At 36.1% G+C, this 19,676-nt stretch overlaps 2 protein-coding genes and 1 long non-coding RNA gene across 7 annotated transcripts in view; 1 reads left to right on the top strand and 2 right to left on the bottom strand.

Annotated features, from left to right (window-relative positions):
* Positions 1-1,547, bottom strand: part of LOC111340998 (uncharacterized) — a 7,394-nt gene extending 5,847 nt beyond the window's left edge. Inside the window, exons 1-2 of one of the 2 annotated variants that reach the window (XM_022947926.2) lie at positions 997-1,547; positions 58-284 (exon numbers count right to left, since the gene is read on the bottom strand). In XM_022947926.2, the coding sequence (XP_022803661.1) occupies positions 58-284; positions 997-1,306 (537 nt within the window). In that variant the 5' untranslated portion in view covers positions 1,307-1,547. The remainder of the gene's footprint in view (positions 1-57; positions 285-996) is intronic. The other variant, XM_022947927.2, reaches the window with a different exon arrangement.
* LOC111341000 (uncharacterized) overlaps positions 1-14,043 on the top strand; it is a 26,764-nt gene extending 12,721 nt beyond the window's left edge. For 2 of the 4 annotated variants that reach the window (XR_016001089.1, XR_016001088.1), the window contains exons 3-6: positions 1,940-2,055; positions 4,086-4,198; positions 4,590-4,678; positions 13,118-14,043. This is a non-coding gene — a long non-coding RNA (uncharacterized LOC111341000). The remainder of the gene's footprint in view (positions 1-1,939; positions 2,056-4,085; positions 4,199-4,589; positions 4,679-13,117) is intronic. The other 2 variants (XR_016001090.1, XR_016001091.1) reach the window with 2 other exon arrangements.
* LOC111340999 (uncharacterized) lies at positions 9,049-19,557 on the bottom strand. The gene is made up of 11 exons (XM_088759781.1): positions 18,857-19,557; positions 17,279-17,496; positions 16,723-16,840; positions 16,144-16,616; positions 14,542-14,684; positions 14,274-14,308; positions 13,899-13,924; positions 13,337-13,445; positions 13,096-13,261; positions 12,141-12,462; positions 9,049-9,585 (listed from the first exon to the last, which is right to left on the bottom strand). Exons 1-9 carry the CDS (start codon positions 19,215-19,217, stop codon positions 13,245-13,247), a joined length of 1,500 nt encoding a protein of 499 aa, XP_088615907.1. The 5' UTR covers positions 19,218-19,557; the 3' UTR covers positions 9,049-9,585; positions 12,141-12,462; positions 13,096-13,244.
* Positions 19,558-19,676: the final 119 nt, after the last annotated feature.

The raw sequence follows: 19,676 nt of genomic DNA, 5'->3' as shown, positions 1-19,676 counted from the left end.
TTTAAAGAATAACTTTAAAAGTAATTCACGCAAAGTAAGGACAGAAATTTTTTCTACCTCTAGTTCGTTCAGATTTGGATAATCTGACTCTCCTTCAATCTGAAACATGGAGTTTGCTGACCTAGTTGCCATAGAGACCTTTTTTCCATGACAGTTGATGTACGAAGAATCTTGGAAGTTGATGGTGCAGGGGCCTGCCTTCCACATCAGTTTTTTCTTGCGCTCATTTCTCAGCAAATTCAGTTCGGTTGCATTGTCTTCTTTGTCAAATAGCATACCGCAGCCTTTGATTTAAAGAAAAAAATATATGTATGTTAAAACTTTACACCGTCTAGATTTGTTTTACAGGACGTTTACCTTTGCACAAAAGGAAATTTTTTACGAGACCAGCTTGACAGAAAAAAAAACAGTGATAATTTATTACGATGAAAACTGCACTTTCATACAACAGTAATTTCAAATAGCGTTTCTAAGGGATATTGATAAATTGACAATGTTCAGGAAAACATTTTTTTTAAAAAAAAAAATGGCTTGCTTTTTGCGGCTTCCTTTGCCCTCCAGGGAAGAAGTACACAGTTTCCTGTTAGTTGTGGTCAATTTTTTCGGCTTTTCTAGCGAATTTAAGCTGGAAGAATTTTGTGGTGGTTTGCGTCATCGAACTGACAGTCGGAAAAACAAGAATACAGGTTCGACAGCTGTTGAGTTCTCATCATATTTTGAGCATTAATCAGCGGGAAAATTGGCAAGAAAATTGCCACAAAAATGAACAATGATGGGCACAGATAAACATAGTTAAATTATTACTTCATAGACAATTTAAACTTGGCATTTAACACATTTTATTTCACGATGAACTAAATCATGTTATGACCCCACTGTTTCAATAAAATATGAAATAACTCGAGTAAAGTATACATGCTTAAGGCCCATTTGTCTTCATTCATTGTTGACTGTTCTTTAACGACAATATCGCAGTAAGATGAACATAATACTTACCAAAAGAAGCTCTTGTTTCATTATTTTTCTGACAAGACCAAGCATAGTTTCGAAATTCAAACGTAGCGCTTGCTGTGTCACAAGAGCAATCACATGGCGTTTTCATGTTTCCTTTGCTTTTCTTTGCGTTGTACTCGAGACAGTAATCGAAGGTTTGATTTGTCGGGTTACATTTTGATGGCGGGATTCTGAAAGAGTCTATTGTTTCTCTGAAGATTTGAAACCCATCGGTAGAACATGTACCAGATTCCATCGAAAGCAGACAGACCAGCATTAGAAATTCAACACCGAGTAAAATTTTTGAATCCATTCCCGGCAAAGTTTTTTTTCCCACAGCTCACAACACAGCAGCAATACGCGAAATCGGTTGAGTTTCGGTCGCTCGAAACCAAAAGTAACTCAAGCCAAACGTGACCATGAAATGTAAATCAGAGCGTGAAAATTTCAAATCTTCCCTTTGAAGATTCAATTGATCGCAACTAAATGTTCTGGACGAATTCAGCAACCGCCTTCTACTAGGAAATACTAATATTGCACTTTGGCGTTTAAGTGTCCCCTTCTGTTTCAACAAGTGTGATATTAGGTTCCTCGGAAGCATTATTTATTAGCAAATCACAACATTATGACTATTTTAACCAGGATTTACGTAAAACACTTAACTTTCTATTCTTTTGTGATATTGCATCTAAGCAACCACAAAAGAACACGACATCCTTGACTTCCCATGAAAACGGAAAAAACATCATTCTGAATTTTAAAAAGTACGTACTCTAAAGTTTTCTTTACTTTGATAAACAATTACCCACTAGTTTACAATCATTTTAACGACTATTCGATTTTAAAAGTATTTCATATTTTAGTAAAAGCTCACACCTGTAAAAAATATTGTAATAAAGCTACTTTTGATATAAAACACTAATATTTATATTTCGGTGAGTTTCAGGTACAACTACACTCTCCCCCACAGTGACTTCGAATTCCTTTTAGCTTGTCAATAGGGTTAGAAGTTTCTGAGCGGATGTCATAATTTTTCTCTTCCATGTCAAAGAGATTTGTAAGGTGTGTACCCTTTTTTCTGAAATGTATCTGCCTATTTTCTATGCGATATGTCAAAGATGCTTGTGAAAAGTTATTATATTGTCAAGATTAATTAAGGATAGGGTACGTCGCCATTAACTCGCCAGTTAATAGTATTTCTGTGATAGTTTATAGCAATTTGGTAATTTCACTCGATAGTCAGTCGTTCGTTTTGGGGTTTCTTTAGTCGATTTGTCAAGGGAAATATAAAATTATAAAGTTGCAGTGTGAGATGCGTGTGCGGTGCATTATTTTAAGCGATGATCATGACATACTCGAAAGAAGGGTTTCCTACGAAGAAAACGCGGATATTGAACAATGAAGTCAGAGCTGAACTTTCTGTTTCGATCGTAAAATGGTTGAAAGTGAAAAAAAGGCGACGTAATTGATCCTTCAATGGAAAATTCCTTGTCCGTTTGGACAGGGAATTTTCCAATTATTTGTCAAAAGGATGATTATCTTTAGCAGCTTCTTTCGATAACTTGATGTTTATTAATACTGTTTTGTGTTATTGAACATGTCGCCATTGACGTCATAGGAAAAATACTTATGCCTAGCCAAACTTCGACACAATATGGTGATTTCTAGTGCAGTATTATTTTATTTTTATTTTTTTTTTTGGGGGGGGGGGGGGAATAACTAATAAAAAATAGTCATTAAATCAGTAAAACAGTCAGCCAAGGTTCGGGTCAATTTTGAAAAATTAAGCGTGACATTTTTGCTTCGTCATTCCATTTTAAGTGTTGAGACACGATTTCGAAAGGGAAATTTTCATATTTTAAAAGAAAAACCTCCACAAAGGAAATTCTGCCAAAAAAAACTCGTTATGCTATGATTTCCTTTTCCGCTTCCAAGGGCCTTGGGGTTATGCAGTCGTATAATAATGCCAATAACTGTGATCTTGAAGTGTGAATAATAATGCATAAATGGCTCGCAATTCGCTTAAAGCCATTCTGATCTCAAAAACGATACATTGCTTCAATTTTCCACGTGAAAAGTTATAATTAAACAGAAAAAAAATTGAATTTTGGCCCAATATCGTCAACAATCTCTTGAAGCGTCTAGATATGGTAACGTTTATATGTAACCTGCTCTCAACCCTCTGGAACGTCTAAAATACACGGGCTCGTACTGAATCCCTCTCAAATGTACTTCAGAGTGCTTGTCACTAACTATCTTTAGTCTTTATTTATCCTTCACTACAAACAGGAGACGAAAAAAAATATTCACGAAGAATGAAAATAAACAGTGACGTCCACTTTTTTGTTACGCACGTTTACCCCGCACGAACCAAAATTTCCGTCCGTCGAGTAAAAGCAGATTTGATAAAACATTTCCTTTACAAGAAAAAGTGCCTAGGCAGAGACTTTTCTAAAAAGAGGTAGCCATATTTCACAAGGTAATAATTCTAGGACTGACTCGATATCAATATCAATGTCCACTTTGCTCGTATGGTTACAATGTTGCACTGTCATCGTTGGAGTATTGGTTTGAATCGCGGTAGGGTCGCGAATCCCTATTTTTTTTTTCAGGCTATTTATGCTTTTGTTTTGCGTTTTGTGATTTTTGTTTTTTTTGTTTTTCGTTTCTTTTTTTTACTGTCGCAAATGAAAATATTTTTCGGGTTTTGGCTCGCACGAAAATTACTGCAAAACATAAATTAAAATGAAAATTATTTCATCAGCTCTCATTTTCATGCTAGAACCTTTTCCCTCTCCAAGGGAACATTCTCTTGCCCTCACTACTAGTCGTAAAATTTTATTTCCCAAAAATATTCACCACTGAAAGGCTTTCCAACTGAAACGCAGTGATGCCAATGGTAAGGAGCAAATAATGGAAACTTTATCGTAAAAACCAGCATTCATTTACCTTTTATGTATGTATGCTCAAGCAAAACCTGAACGATAATGCGTTTAAATATTCATATCTGTTTGTCGCAAAACATGAATCTGATCGGTTACAGCACAATCAATATTCATGAAGATTCTTGCAATCTTTGTCATACAATGCAGGTTGTTGACATGTGAAGACGCTAATGTTGAACCGCTTGGTGTAAGGACCACCACCCAGTTTCTAAACGAAGAGAATATTGGACGAAATAAATTCGATGTTTGTCCAGACAGCGGTGAGTAGAAACGTTCGCGCAACTACCTCAAAGCTGTAGTTGAATCCTGTAAAGAGAACCTTTGAACGTTAGCTAATGCATTAGTTGAAAGTGCTAGTTTATTCGGCCAGTTTTTCGCTCTCGTTCGGCTAATGCCGTATCGTTTGATTCTCAAACTTACATAATACAACAATAATTCATTTTTCCTTTGCGCGGCGAGGTCCTGAAAATTTTGTAGCACACGTGTAACTTGTCGCTTGCAGTCAAAAACGCAAAAATGTAAAATGCTCTAAGTTATAAATGCATTTTAAGCAAAGTAAAGAAATTCTAGATCAAATGCGTCGTTTAACATAAAGAAAGGTGGTTTAAACCTGGATTTTTTCATGACTAACAAGTTTGGCTCATTCCAAAGAACAAGAGAGAGGGAAGACTGACAAAGGAATTCACTGGATTTATTTGAGGCTTCCTACAATGGTTAAGGAGAGGACGACGACAGATAAGGTTTAATGTAAAAACACTGTATTTATACCGTGAAAATGGTGGTTTGATAATCAAGCGCTTAAAAGGGCACTCTTTAAGAATACTAGAGGCTTCTTCGTATCAAATTTTAAAATCCTGTTGGTTTTGTACTAAAGTTGCATAGAAATCAAACGCAGTGACGGAGGCTAATCTTATCCAATTTCAACAAGCAAACTGGCCAACTGAACCACCATTTATTTTTTTGTGGCTTCTGTTGATTTTTTCCCTGAAGTGGAGCCTGAGATAAATTGAACTGTCTTCTTTGTTTTAAGTCCCCTTTATAGAATTCTTGTTCATGACTGCCTTGCACGAAAGTATGTCTTTGTCCGGTGAATTGGGGTCGTAATTGTTCAAGAAATTTTCGTACAATTTATTACAATTTTCGCATAAACGTAATACTTGGAGTTCGGCTCCTATTTCAGGGAAGACTCGAAAGCCACCCATCATGTTTGAGTGGAATGGCTTTTAATGTTACACTGAGTTTTGCGCCTATGCAAATGACACTGATACTAATGACACGATCAAAATTGGAATATTATATTATTACAAAAACTTTGCCTGATTTCGGTGGTTTAAATTTCAAGAATTTATAACAATAGTTGAAATGTCGCATGCCTATTGTCACCCTTAAAACATTCCACAATGACAAACTGAACACTTCAAAAGCCAAGCTTTATTTGAGAAATTCTCCATGAAAAAATACATACCAAGGTGTAAGTGTGGTATCTTGAGGAGAGAAGAACTTTCGCTAGCATTCGCATCACAACAGGCCTCGGGGGCCTCAACGAAAGGGAGAATTCCTCCATAAAAAAATCATTGTCTGGCCATAGGTCGTTTTTCAGATTCAAAAATTATAATCTATATTACGATCTATTTGGCTCACTGAAATCTAGGGGGCTACTTAGAACTTTCATCTTCCAAGTCGTTTTGCGTTCTCAAAATTTTTTTCTAGTGCTGATAATTTCTAGATATCTGATACACTGTTTAATAATTTTTTTTTTCTGTCAAAATCGTTTTGTATAGTAACGCCTGACAATCTTCATGGATTATTACCTGCTAAATTGTTTTGTGCTCCCAAATTTTAGAACGTAACGTGATGAGATTTTTCAGTTATCCAGATGGAAAATGTTTGACACTTTTATTTGCCGAATCTCTTGTAGCAACTGAAATTCATAAGGCACCAATTGCTGTTAGACGACTGACGAATCGTTTGATTATTTACCTCTCCAAACAACCTCTTTTGACCACACCAAAATTTTCTAAGTATTTTAAGTCAGCAGACTTGAATTTTTCTGTAACAAATATGTTTCCATCTCTGCATTTATGCTGACAAGCCACATTAAGCCTTTTACTTATTACCAAGCAAACATGAGCGGAAAGTATATCATTTTTAATCAATAAACTCCAATATCAAGGCAGATAAAAATCCTGCAAATTTCAACGAGACAATCACTTATCGACTTCATCCACAGATATAGCTGTACCACACCCAGTCGGATCCAATTTAAGCTAAATTATTTTCTGAAGCACTGAGGACACCACTACGTAACATTGTCAAAGTAAATCGTTTGATACGGACCAATTGGACACACTGTCATCTCAAATTATTTCCCTGTAACTATTAGACGTATAAATTGGTATAACTTTTCTCAATTTCTACATATGATTTGATTTCTCCAATCAATAACTCTATCCAAATTATCTCGGAAGGATGGCTCTTCTTGATAAATATTGATCATGATTCTTTCTCAAAACTCCAGACTTCAAAACGTCACCGTGAAATTACTTTTTCGATCCTGGCTTGTTGGCTGATTTGCGTTGATCGATGGCCTTGAATTTTAACATGTTTCCTAGATGAACAAATTCAATAATAGATTTATTGTTTTAAAACTGTTTCTATCACAAATGACGCATTCCGGATGACTGAAACCCTTTTTTCATAATCTTCTCTTCCAATCTCCCGAAGGACTCTGACCTGGTGAATGGTTTTGCGCTCCTAATTAAAGTTTACGACGTACAGTAATAGATTTTTCAGATAAATAGTAACAGTTTTAATAATTTCATCCACCAAATCTCCATTTGAAACTGAAGTCCGTAAGGCACAGACTGCTGCTAGTTCATTGAATCTTCTGACCATTTATCATTCAAAACTTGCTTTTTGTTTTTATTTTATATATCATAATTTCCCAATTATTTCGTACAGCCAAATGACTTGAATTTTCTCCAGCAAAATTAAATTTAGATCTCCACATGTTTTGTTGAAAAGCCACAAGGAAGTTATTCATTCATAACTGAGCGCTCATGAGCTGCAATTCAATCCTCTTTGATCAACAAATTCCAGTCTCGAGCAAATTAAATGTATAAAAATATCCACTGTACTTTCTTAAGCCAATATACTTAATGAGTTTTTCTTTTAAAAGTTGTTTCAATCTCTCCTTTTTTATTGACAAACCATAAGTCATTTATTCCTTTCTGAGCGAACATGAGTGGTAAGTACATCATCTTTGATCGATAATTTTCAATTTCAAAGTTGGTAAAATATATGTTAATTTCAATTGGACACTCCATTTAAATTTCGAACGATACAGTTGAAACACCAAGTCAAGCTAGAGTCGTCTCTAAACATAAATCGATTCACGTTGACACCGCCATACTACAATCTCGAATTTTATACTTAGAACTGTAAGAAGCCTACATCATGACTTGACGTATTTCAATATCTCTTTAAATATTGTGTTTAAACACTCAACAACAATGTCGAAAAATTCCACGACGATGATTTTTAATAGAAAAAGTTAAAAGAAATCAGTCATTTTTCAAAATTCACAGATGGAAAATCCTTGTTTCAAAATTATTTGTCAATTCTGACTTTTTAGCTGGAGTGCGTTGAACAATGGTCCCAAGATTTTAACGTATTTCCGAGCAGGAGGAACAAATCTAATGATGGATAAATCGTTTTAATTTCTCCCTGATTTCTTGCCAAGACTATATTCTGCAAATTTGCCTGTTCACATCATCACACGGGGTCGTGTTTCGTGAATTCATGTTCCTGTGCTAAGATTCCCCGCTTATCTTAAATATTTTACTAATTCTATGTTGATCTCCGCTAGTCTCTAACCGAAAACTGTACGATGGCTCCCTTTGAGCGATTCATATGTTGTTCGATCGAATTTTGATTTTTTCGCGTATAATTTATAGAATGTTTTTTATTCTAATGCAATTCAAAAACGTTTACTTTTTATGACAAAAATAATTTTAACAGTCTGAATTGTTTTCCATTAAACACGTTGGCGATTAGTCTTTTCTTAAAAAGTTGTTGAATCCAGACAATCATTTTTAATTACTGCAGGTTACTTACTAAGTTAATGTGTTACAAGGGACAACTGAAAACTTGAAATGACACTTTCAGCTTTGTCAAGTCTCAAGGGGTGATTAATTGGCCGACGAGCGTAAATTAAAAAAAAAAAAATAAAGGAAAATTGTTAATATCTTGTCCCTTGCAACATAAACAGTTAATATTATTTTTGTAGTTTGTGAAGATAACGTGACAAGCTGAGAAACGAAATTGCAATGAGTTGTATTTTTTCCCAAAGTTTGGGCATGAATATTTCAGTCAAAACAAACCAAACTAAAGCCGCTAAAGTTAGAAGCAATTGGTATTAGCAACGTTATTCTCGATTCAAAAATCCAATGACAAATTTTTTTTCAAATTTGAGAATGCACTTTTGTTGCGGAGCTCGGTTTAACAACTCAAGAGTTGTAAATATAGAAAGCCAAAATAAAGAAAAAGGTTGCAAATTGTTTTGTCTGTAATCTTAAGGTCGCAGCAGGTAGTTTTGCAAATTAAAACAAGAGTGCAATAATTTGGTTATGACCACGGTTCTTACACCAAGATTTACGAGACTTACGAATTCAAATATGTTTGACGTGAAAGTTTTGAACTTGAAAAGCAAATTTTCAAATACTCGCCATTTTGGAAAGCTTGTCATGTTATTTTCATTAACAGTATTGTTCTCTCGTACAGAAAGTTTTGAATTTCAGTTGGAAACTATTTGGAGAAATTTTATTAAGAACCTCAAGTTTAAAATTTAAGCTCAACAGATTTAGTACGAGAGGGTTCAATGCTATCTTTGGCGGGAATTTTTTAAACATCAGAGAGAAATCTTAAGGGGCACTTTTTTAAAATTTCTGAGAAAATTTGCCAGGGGAAACTTTGTGCAAATTCACCCAAATTTTCCCGCCAAAAGTCTTTTTGAGCATTTTTTTGTCGACACCTTTCAATCACATAGCTAACCTTTAAAAAGTGAATGGAATAATAAAAGTGATATTCAAAAATAGACACTTTACATCGCTGTTTGACTATTTTATTGAACAAAGGTGGATAAAAGATGAGACACGCACATTGAACATAGCTTTTTATTGACAACACAATATATATTACTAATGAGAATGATCAAAAAAGAATTCAGATTTTCTTTTTTTAAAAAAAATTTGGCGCATGCGTATTTGAAAGCGCCGTATATTTTCTAAGTCTTTTGGCAGGAAAATTTAAATATTTCCAAACAGATGTTATAGAGAAGCAAATTTTAAAACCTAGCACATGCGTATTTTGGCGGGAAATTTGAAACTCAATGAACGGAGTTTTATTAAAGAACAATTTGAGAAAAAAGTGAAAAACAACACATTGTATTCAAGATGGCGTAATCTGGTATGAAAGTTCGGTAAACCACCGCACTTGAATTACTTGAGTTCAAAAAGGGCAACTGTCTTAGCGATAACTGCTGCTGACACCAAGGGGGTCACTTGCTTGTACCTTACTTTTGCAAGGTACAAGCAAAAGAATGTCCCTGGAAATCCGACTGTTGCTTGCTTGACACCAGTAAAACATCCTGGAAGAAAAAATGGGACAGCCGAATTGAATAACATTGCACAAATATTACGAGTAATGGCTGTTTCTTCGACAACAACAACAGCTTTATTATCAAAAATAAAAGTTAAACCTAATTCACAGCGTAATCTAGTAATACAGGAGAGGTAACATTTACTCAGAATAACTAAAGAGCTAATCGAGCTGGAAAACAAATGCAAATTTCCTGAAATTGCACTTAATCTTTAGTTCTAGAACACCTTGGTGTTAACAACAGTGGAAGAGACACATAACAACTTGCTTAAATCTCAAATGTTAACATTATAGTTCTTTTTATTATTCGTCATTCACTAAAAAGTTCTGAATATCATACTTAAATTTTTTTCAAGCAACTACAAAATTACTGTTTGCCTGTTTTGGCAAGAGAAGAATCGAAAAGATTTCTCTATGAACTATACTATTCTAATACAAAGCCGCAATCCCAAGATAATCTATTGTTTTTGCCATTTTACTTTTTCATTTAAGAACTGTATGCATAATGTACCTATGGCGGACCCAGGGGTGGTTCGGATGGTTCGGTCGAACCCCCCCCCCCCTAAATTTTCCCTCAGAACGCTGGAAATCATGTTTCCGAAGACCTAATTTTCAAAATCTCGGACCCCTCCGGAGGGGGACAATTCTCCGAACCCCCCTCGGAGCCCCCTTGACTAAATCTTGGATCCGCCCCAGTCTATGTAGGGGTTACATGGGAATCTTGCACATTTACTTCAACACCTTTTTATTAACATTTTTAACTTTGCATTAGCTTCCCTTAAAATTCAGCAATATCTTGCGAAGAGTGAATATTTAAGTTACTATGGTTGTTTAGTACTTTTTGTGAGTAAAAATGTAATTGTGAGGCTTCCAGAATAGCTGCATGCCAGAATGCGAAATCTAGAACTGCAATTTTTTTCCATACTTTTCCCTACTTTTCCAATACTTGAAGTGCAATTTTTTTCCAGCCTCGTCAGCGAAGAGAACATGTTTCAGTAATCCGTAATAAAACGGCTAAATTCTTACAAGCAGGCATGATGCAGGCCGATTTTCCTTTCAGAATTCTAAGACAGCTTGCGATGAAGCAAACCGTTTTGTTACTGAACTAGCAAGTCACCTTTGTCTCCTATTTATGTTCAAACATATATTAATTATTGTTTAAACAAACTTCTAATTGAGATAGAATAAATATATGAAAATCATATATTTTGAACTGCGGTATTTGATACGTATGATGGACGATCCTCGCAGTAGATAGCGCTATTTGAGCAATAGCGAAATTCAGACCTGAAAAAAATCAGGCCTGTACGGGACTCGAACCACTGACCTCTGCGATACTAGTGCAGCGCTCTAACCAATTGAGCGAGGATCGTCCATCATACGTATCAAATACCGCAGTTCAAAATATATGATTTTCATATATTTATTCTATCTCATTCATCACTTTCACGGGTTCATTACGAATCAACTTAACGGCCTGCTCTCAGTTGGCTTGTTAGCTCAATTGGTTAGAGCGCTGCACTAGTATCGCAGAGGTCAGTGGTTCGAGTCCCGTACAGGCCTGATTTTTTTCAGGTCTGAATTTCGCTATTGCTCAAATAGCGCTATCTACTGCGAGGATCGTCCATCATACGTAAACTTCTAATTGTCGAATGGTCGAAATAAAAATTGAAGAACAAAAACAAATAAGGCCTATTTTTAACACAAAGCCGAGATTCTATCGCTATTAGAGAAATTCCTTCCATTAGAACTTCTCTTAATTTTTGATGACAATCAAAACTGGAAACCGTTTAACTTTATCTTATCCTAAACTAGATGTAGTAGATGTTTGCAAACTTCCAATTGTTTCAGCACGAAGCGAGGTTTTTTATTTTACACTGATGGCGTCATACGGTTACTGACGATCAGAAATTAAGAAGTATCCTCTAATCCTAATCCTTTAAATTTTCGCGCCGAATTCACATTGCATTTTTATGCACTTTTTTTTATTATTTTGGCGGGAAGAGCGACGGATGACTTCAATTAACATATCTTTAAAATATTCCGAAATCGACACTCATGAAGAGTGCTGATGCTTCAGTAATCAAAAATTGTCAAGGCTTGTTAACAATGTCCATTGTTTTCCAATCGAGTATTCTTTAGAATGAAACACAACGAAAATCTGAAATTCATATATTCTTTAGAATATTCAGTTACTCGTCATTTTGAGCTCCAAATGGTCTTTCAAAATTTAGTGGACAAGTCATCTTGAAAATTTTGAAACTCGAAGCACGCTTGAAAGGAAGTTTACATGTGAAATTCCGAAGTCAATCGCAGAGAAGATGTTCTCTGGAGGCACTTGTTTGCTTACGTCGTGCACAATGGAGTTATGAAGCACACTCATGAAATTGGAATAGTGTAATCAAATTTACTAGCTATCTAAAACAAATTTCTTTATCGTCGTTGTGTCTAGAGGGCAGAAAAACAGATTATCTATTTTACGAGATCGTAAACAAAATTAAAACCTTCTCAAGTAAAATAAAATAGCAAAAAAAATTAACTAACTTGGTATAAACTAAATCCAGCCAACGCTGTTTTTGCTCCAAACTCTCAAAGCCTTCGGTTAAAGCCAATGTTCCTTTTCTCTCACTTCCTCCTGTGGCTTTCTTTTATATTGTTTTTTTTTTTTTTTTTTTTTCGGCTCAGAATGTCTGTGCTTTTTTTATTTTTTGTCTGCGGTCGTATTCTCTTCATTTGGGATTTTCTCTTGTGTTTTCCTTGCAATATTTTTTGTTTTTTTATCTTTTAATGTTCTTTACTCTTCTCTCTTCCTCCCTATCTTGTCGTTCTTTCTGCTCCTTTTTTTCCCTCCATCTACGACTTTTTTCTGAGAATAATTGTAGTGAACAGTTTAAATTGTAGAAGCCAACGGTCGTTATTTATCGCTTAGGGGTTAGGGGAGGGGCGCCCCCAGGGCTGTGTCGTAGTAAAATTTACTAGATCCTCCCCTAAGGCTCTGTAATATTTTCATGATCCGCCCTCCCTCACTGTTAGTTGATTTTCAGTCAATTTTTACACAATACCCCATTTATACTCTGTTGGCGACGATGGTTCCCCAAAATCTTGAAATTCCCCCCCCCCCCCCCCTACGCAGAATTAGATGTTAGTCACTCTTAAGGGTCAAATGATTAATTCTTTAATTTTTTTGTTAGTTCGTTCCTGCTCCCGTAGTTTTCTTTCTTTCTTTTGCTGATTCGTTCGTCCGTTCGCGTTCTGAAACTACAAGCTGGGCAAGATAACCGTAGCCGCTGTTACCGAATTTGAGCCCGTGCTCCTGACCCGAATTCACTTTTCGGAGAGAAAGGAAGACGGGATTCGAGAGAGCGGTAGAAAGCAACCTGGTTTTTCGTTAGAAGAGTTCATATTGCTAATTATTTCTTTATATGGTACAATTCCATCGCCAATTTTCTTCATATTGCATAGAAAAAGTAATTACTTGTTATTTAACAGTTTATCTCACCAATTTGATCGCTTTCTCTCAGAGACTTCTAATATCCGGAGGAACTCTGCAGTGTTGTGGACATTTCTGCCAACAGTGCTAACATCTGGGGACTGTTACACGTAACTGTTTCCAGCCTCCAACAGGTGTTGAGTTGTTTATGCTAGAGTTCAAATTGGACTTGTAACTACATAGAAATGTTAAAAAAGATGTTTTTAAAAACATTTTCTCCAGATGAGGACAGACAAAAAAAAGTTCTTACCTGAAGCCTGATTTTCAGTGACACTTGACGAACTTCCCATTTCTGCCAACTCGTAAACAGAGAAATTTTCCGCCGAGAGATTTTCTTCACTCCCATGAATGGTATGATCCTGAAAAAGTGGCAACCGAGTACTAAGTAAGTGGCTACCTCAGACCTGCGCACCTCAAGGGCATTGAGTAATTCCGCGGCGTGAATAAGTAAACAGATCAACTTTCAATCGAGCGCTTAAAGTAACCCAAGACAACATTGGATTTGTTTTGCCTCACTTAGGTATTGAGACAAAAAACACGCTCAGTCGCAAAACCAAAACCAACCGTGACTTGCTTACTTGCGCTTTTTCGATACTGCGCTTCATGCAGTTTGCTTATAATGGATCAGTTAAGGGGTCCTTAGCTAAGGTTAATTTAAATACCTGGTAAAAAATAAAAATAAATAATAATAATAATAAATAACTCAGAAGTAGCCGGACCAACATCGTACAAGTACCACTGTCACTGAAACAGTGAAAGTTTTTAATAGGTAACCAATAAATAGAAAATACTTTAAGACACAACCAGCTTACCTCGCTAATGGACGGCTGAACTTCTTCTACTTAAGGAGAATGAAACAAATTTTTTGAGTTATCTGTAAGCTTGTTTATATAGAGTATTCTTAAAACTTCACTATTTTAATGTAAAACTTGAAAATAAACATTCTACTACCATGTAGCCTGAGCTGAGATAAATTCTTGCTTTGCCGTTTGAAAAGATGAAAAACAAAACAGTCAAAACGGTAACAGGATGGAAAACTGCGAGTGACCTGGCTACGATTGGTTTTCGAGGAATTGAACAGATAGCTTGAGTTTTCTCGGCCAATCACGGAAATCATTATTGAAGCTACACCGATGGAGTCCCTGAATACTTTCGAAATTAAATTCATAATTATGTTATTAACAAACCTTCCGCATTTTCGTCTCTCTCGGCTGCAACACGTCTGCAAAAAAAAAAAAAACAAAAACAAAAAACAAGTACATGGTGTCTCAATTTTGTCCAGAACTAGAATTGAAGAATTATTAAAAAAAACACGCACACTCAAATACTATGCATCTACTCCGACCCTAACGCAACATTAACCCTAACTTGTTATCAGTTAACTGTTGTTGAGTGAGTTAGGGGAGGGGTAAGTGTGCAGTTGCTTAGATACCGACATTAATCCTAAATACTTACACTAAATGACCCATCCGACGAGCAAGAAACAACAGCAGAACCGAGACAAGAATGACGAATAACCCCGCAAGGGTTCCCGGGATCACAGCTGTCACTATGATGGAGTCGATGGTGCGACTACGATGACTTGGGGTCGATTTTTTCTAGAAAATGGTAAAAATACAAAACCATCACCTATCATCGTAGAGGGGACTCTTCAACATTAGACTCGATGATAATGTAAATTAAAGCAGAATTAAGCTAAGTCTCATGATCTGTCGATGAAAAACTATATGAAATATAAAGAAAGAGGCAAGACCGATACAATGTAGATAAGTAAATTTTAAGACGGAGCACTATATTTCGGCTGGCCAAACCAGCCTTCTCAGGTGCAGCTAATTTGATTGACAATGAGATAACAAAAAAAATAGAAATAGTGAGCAAAAATAGAAATGAAGTAAGGTAAATTGGATAAATAACTAGAAACTAATACATTTCTTCGCGAGCGTTAAGGCCATCTGGATAAATAGCGTTGCCTCTTGAAATTAAAAAAGCTTCCCTGGCCTTGCGTATCTAGTCTCTCTTGGAAAACACTTTTTCGATAGCGATTAGCTCCATGTCGTGAGCAGAGTGGTTAGGAGAGGAAATGAAGTGTTCTGCCGTTGTAGTAGGTTTACATTTAGAGTTAGGTTTATTAGTTTCTAGTTATTTATCCAATTTACCTCACTTCATTTCTATTTTTGCTCACTATTTCTATTTTTATTGTTATCTCATTGTCAATCAAATTAGTTTTACATATTTCCGCTGTTACATCATACAGCTATCTATGAAGCATCACCCCAATTCTCTGTTAATTCCCACTGCACCTGAAGAAGGCTGGTTTGGCCAGCCGAAATATAATGCTCCGTCTTAAAATTTACTTATCTACGTTATATCGGTCTTGCCTCTATATTTATATTTCATATTCGTTATTTTGGGCCGGTCAGATCATCGCTGATCCAACGTACAAGAGTAGGAGTATCGTCCACGGTTGCCTGCTGAACATTTCACAAAAAAAATATGTATGTCACTCCGGGAGTATTTTCTTCATTCTAAACTTTTCGATTTTATGTGGCGAATAAAACTGGAAAGAGGGAGATTTAGTCAGCGAGATAAACTCAAAAAGTGATTTGCATATAAGCTCCCCTGACAATACTGATTCATTATTCAATAAGAGTTTGGTAAGTTAAAAAAAAAAACACATGTCAGCCTTAGTATTGGGTGTTACTTATGTGAAATACGTATGTTTTTCGACGTATATTTGTTAAAATATCGCCAGCCACAAGGGAATCTTTGAAATTACATCTCTAGACTTTTGACATGTACAGGACAAGGTAGCTTTTTCTTTTTCATTTCTTTGACTGAAGTAAATGTGATATTCTCAGGCAAAATGCAAGTCTATCTTTTATAGCAAGAATTTTCGAGAAATTTATGATATTTTGGGTTTGAAATATCTCTAACATGTAAGCCTTCATCCAGAACGTCATATGTTGAGATTCTGCCACGAAATGTTGGGGTAAATTTAGTAATACTGCTTGGAGCTGGAAAAAATTAACCTCAAAAATTCTAAAAGGGCTACCTTACCTTTTTTTTGCTACGCAGAATTGGTACACCATTCATTCCAGTACTGTCACTTGCGTCAAAAATTGATTTAGGTGCAGAAATCATCTTAATCGTCTCCGTTTTAGAAATTGAAATCATTCGTCGAGACTCAACCCTCTCGTCGACAAATGGAGAAGAAGAAAAGTCAACTGTATGAGAAGTTAGTTTCGGCGAGAGTACAGTTTTGCGAAAAGAAGTAATCAAAGGCATTCCATTGACAGAGAGTGGAGCAACTTCTTCGAGAGCAGGTATGGCGGAGAGGGGTATAGTTTGGCTCGGTTTAAATGAGTGCTTTTCCTTAGCAACAGCTGATACTATGGACGTAGGGCTGACACTTTGAGTTGGTGTATATAAATAGAATTCCACTGGTAAGAGGTCATCATGAGTTTCAGGTGGCTTGAATGGAGAGGCATACACTGCTTGTGTTGGTGTGGAATGTGTCTCAAAAAATGAACCTACAGAAGGGAATAAAAAATGGCCAAGTCCATAAAGTAGATGTAAAGGGGACACTTTAGTTTAATCTGTTTACAATGTTGAATATGCAAAGCCAACTCAACTTACACCTTTCGGATCCTCTAAGCTTAAACAACAAACATGGTTTCCCAACAGGCGGAAGACACGTCAAACCAAGTTTTATAACACGGCCGTTGAGGAAAGTAGAGAAATTCGAACCGCCAACCTGAGAAACAAAATAGTGAAAATTAGGAAGGGTTAAGATTTGTATATGAAGCGTACAACGGTATCAACAAATGTGTCAAAAATAAATTTCACTCAGCTTTTCTTTTCTGGATTTTTTATCCATGTGGCCAAAAGTTGAAAAAATATAATCATATCCAAGTAAACCACAAAACTTTTTCTTCAGATCATGAATTTGCACGAAGAGACCGTGTTCCTTTTGGTAAACATGTTTAGATAGATATGATTGAAAAACCTCTCGCTAAAATAATTTCTTTCACAATGCTATTTTGTGATCAATGTGACATTTTCAGTGCAGAACTTCCGCAAGAACAAAATCATCGCAACCTCTTCGCAACTTTTTCTTAGTATAAACAGCCAGAATAGCTTCTATCCAAGTGTCATACCAATGACATTCTACGGTAGATGTCAAGGAGCTTACCTTTAAACTGTAACTGTCCGTGGACCCCTTGTGTAAACTTAATTTGTTCAACGCACTCATGTCATCGACTGGACGCCATTTTCCACAGTCCAGGTACTCTGAAGTTGACGCATTAATATAACAGTCTCCACCTGGTAAAAATATCGCCTTTTCCTCGCCGTCCCGCAGAATTCTTATTGGGTCGTCATCACGCTCCATCGAAAAGAGAAATCTGCAGTCTGTTCAAAATTGATTAGTTTCACTAAGAATCACAACCTATCTATCACTCCTATGGGGAGGACGGGCGAAAAATGGAGAGGAAAAGGAAAGGACGAACTTAGAACAGTGTCATTTTATTAGCCCCCCCCCCCCCACCCCCCCACACACACACACACACACACACACACACACACACACACACACACACACACACACACACACACACACACACACCTACCATATATGCACTTTACACTATTTGACTCAGTGAATATCTCACTCAACTCAGTCATAAAAAGTTATCATCATTCTATGGCCCTACACAGCCTTCCAAATCGTTCCAAATCTTTTATCAAAAACAATCATACAGCTGGGTCCAAATAAGAAATAAGATTTTTAAATTTTAACATTGATTTCGGAAAGGAAACGAGTATGTTCCCTTGATAACAATGACTAATTCTTTTCAGAAGAATCGATGGAAATCGTTATCAATAAAAATATATCCTATAAGTCCTATATATCAATAATCGGCAGATTTCGACACACGATTGTCTTTGAAGATATCGACAAACCGCAATGATTTTTCCATTAAAAGCGTAAAACTGGTGGACCATGAAGATAGATAATTCAGTCGAAGATCAGGGATTTTTTTCCTATCGGTGATTCAAATGTCGCTAGATTCAACTCTAGACACAATCTGAATTTCTAAAAATTCCAAATAGCTAGTTCATTTTTAAACAAGTCCTAAGAAAAGTTTCAAAAATTCTTTCGTGTTCTTTATGCCAAAGATCAACTCATTCTCTTTTTTGTTCTGGAGAGACAAGGCTATCATAATCATCCAATATCTTTAACCAGTATTGTTGTGGTTGAGAATAGCTTTTGTGACAGGGTTCTTACAAATACATTTTTTGTGACATGATTCCTAAAAAATACGACTCTTACTGGTTTTTTTTAAAAAAAGCCCCAAACTTACAAACGCTAACTTGCATTATTCAAACCCCCTGGTCAGAATTTATCATAATTTATGAGGATTTGATGTCATTCTTACACACCTCTCGACCAGTTTTAAAATCCTCGAACATATTTTAATCTCAATTGTGATACTTTTTGCATTGAAGGCCACTAATTCATCAGTTGAATTACTATCGTGTGTTACCCCCTTTAAATAAAGTTGTTACAATTACATCACCATTTTGTAACCAGGATTTTCTATTCCCAGATATTTTGAGAAAATAAATTATATTTTTGAGTCTTCTTAATCTCTCAGGGAGCTTAGGAGATCAAAAGCGAAACTTAATGACGGCATAAAATTCCACTCTCTCCTGAAATTCTTTGATTAAAAATAAAATACACAACCCTTAAGGCGATTTTTCCACTTACCCTCTCCTTCGCGGAACTCTTCATTTTCAACACATGTCCATTTACCATTAAAATAGCTAAACGTTGAAGCTTCTTTTGTACATTTACATCTTGGTAAATACTGACTAGTTTTTCCTTGATCAACAGCATCAAATTCGTCGCACTCAAACGAATCGTCATCTTTTCCATTGGTATTCAACCAAATTCTGTCCGTCATCGTGAAAGACGTTTCGTTGCTCATATTTTTTCCGTTAGTCCTATCAATCATCAGAATTCCTGTTGTCAAACATCTTCCACCCGTGGCTATTGTCACAGTACAAAAAACAGCTAAAAAGGCCGCTGGCATCGTTCTCCATAAACGGACAATCAAACTTTCAATCATCTGCAGACAGTACCCAGTTAGGAAAAAAAAAAAAGCACAGCGTTTTCCGAATGAACAAAATCACGGTTTTTTCTCACGAAACCTTTTCAATGACAATGTTTTAAACAATGCTACTTAAATAGAAAGTTCAAAGTACTGGCATAAAATATCAACGCGATATACTTGATAGCTTTTCTCTTCTTCACGGGGATGTCCGGCTTTTTTGCATTGGCCCTCATTTAAGAAAGTTTATACTTGCCAGGGAAAAAAAAGAGAATTAAAAATAAAAATCCGTACCTTCCAGCCAATCATTTGTCAGTTACAGATCGAATCTTAAAAGCACGCCGAAATCGGGGCAGAACGGTGGGGGAGGGGGAGGGGGAGAGTAGAACGGTGGGGGAGGGGGAGGGGGAGGGGGAGAGTTAATATTGCAAGACTTAATGATAGAAAAAATATTTGATCAGAGTTCCATGAGTCAGC

This window comes from Stylophora pistillata, chromosome 5 (genome assembly GCF_964205215.1).
Source record: "Stylophora pistillata chromosome 5, jaStyPist1.2, whole genome shotgun sequence".
NCBI classification, from domain to species: domain Eukaryota; kingdom Metazoa; phylum Cnidaria; class Anthozoa; order Scleractinia; family Pocilloporidae; genus Stylophora; species Stylophora pistillata.
This window is presented reverse-complemented; position numbering and strand designations above follow the sequence as displayed.

Bases quoted from the DNA above. Each gene is read 5' to 3' on its own strand.
- LOC111340999 (XM_088759781.1), bottom strand. From the start codon at position 19,217: ATGATTGAAAGTTTGATTGTCCGTTTATGGAGAACGATGCCAGCGGCC. The intron at 14,685-16,143 runs GTAAGGTAGCCC...ACCATTTTCTAG, and splicing joins TTCTGCGTAGCAAAAAAAAG to AAAAAATCGACCCCAAGTCA. The intron at 13,925-14,273 runs GTTTGTTAATAA...CTCCTTAAGTAG, and splicing joins GAGAGACGAAAATGCGGAAG to AAGAAGTTCAGCCGTCCATT.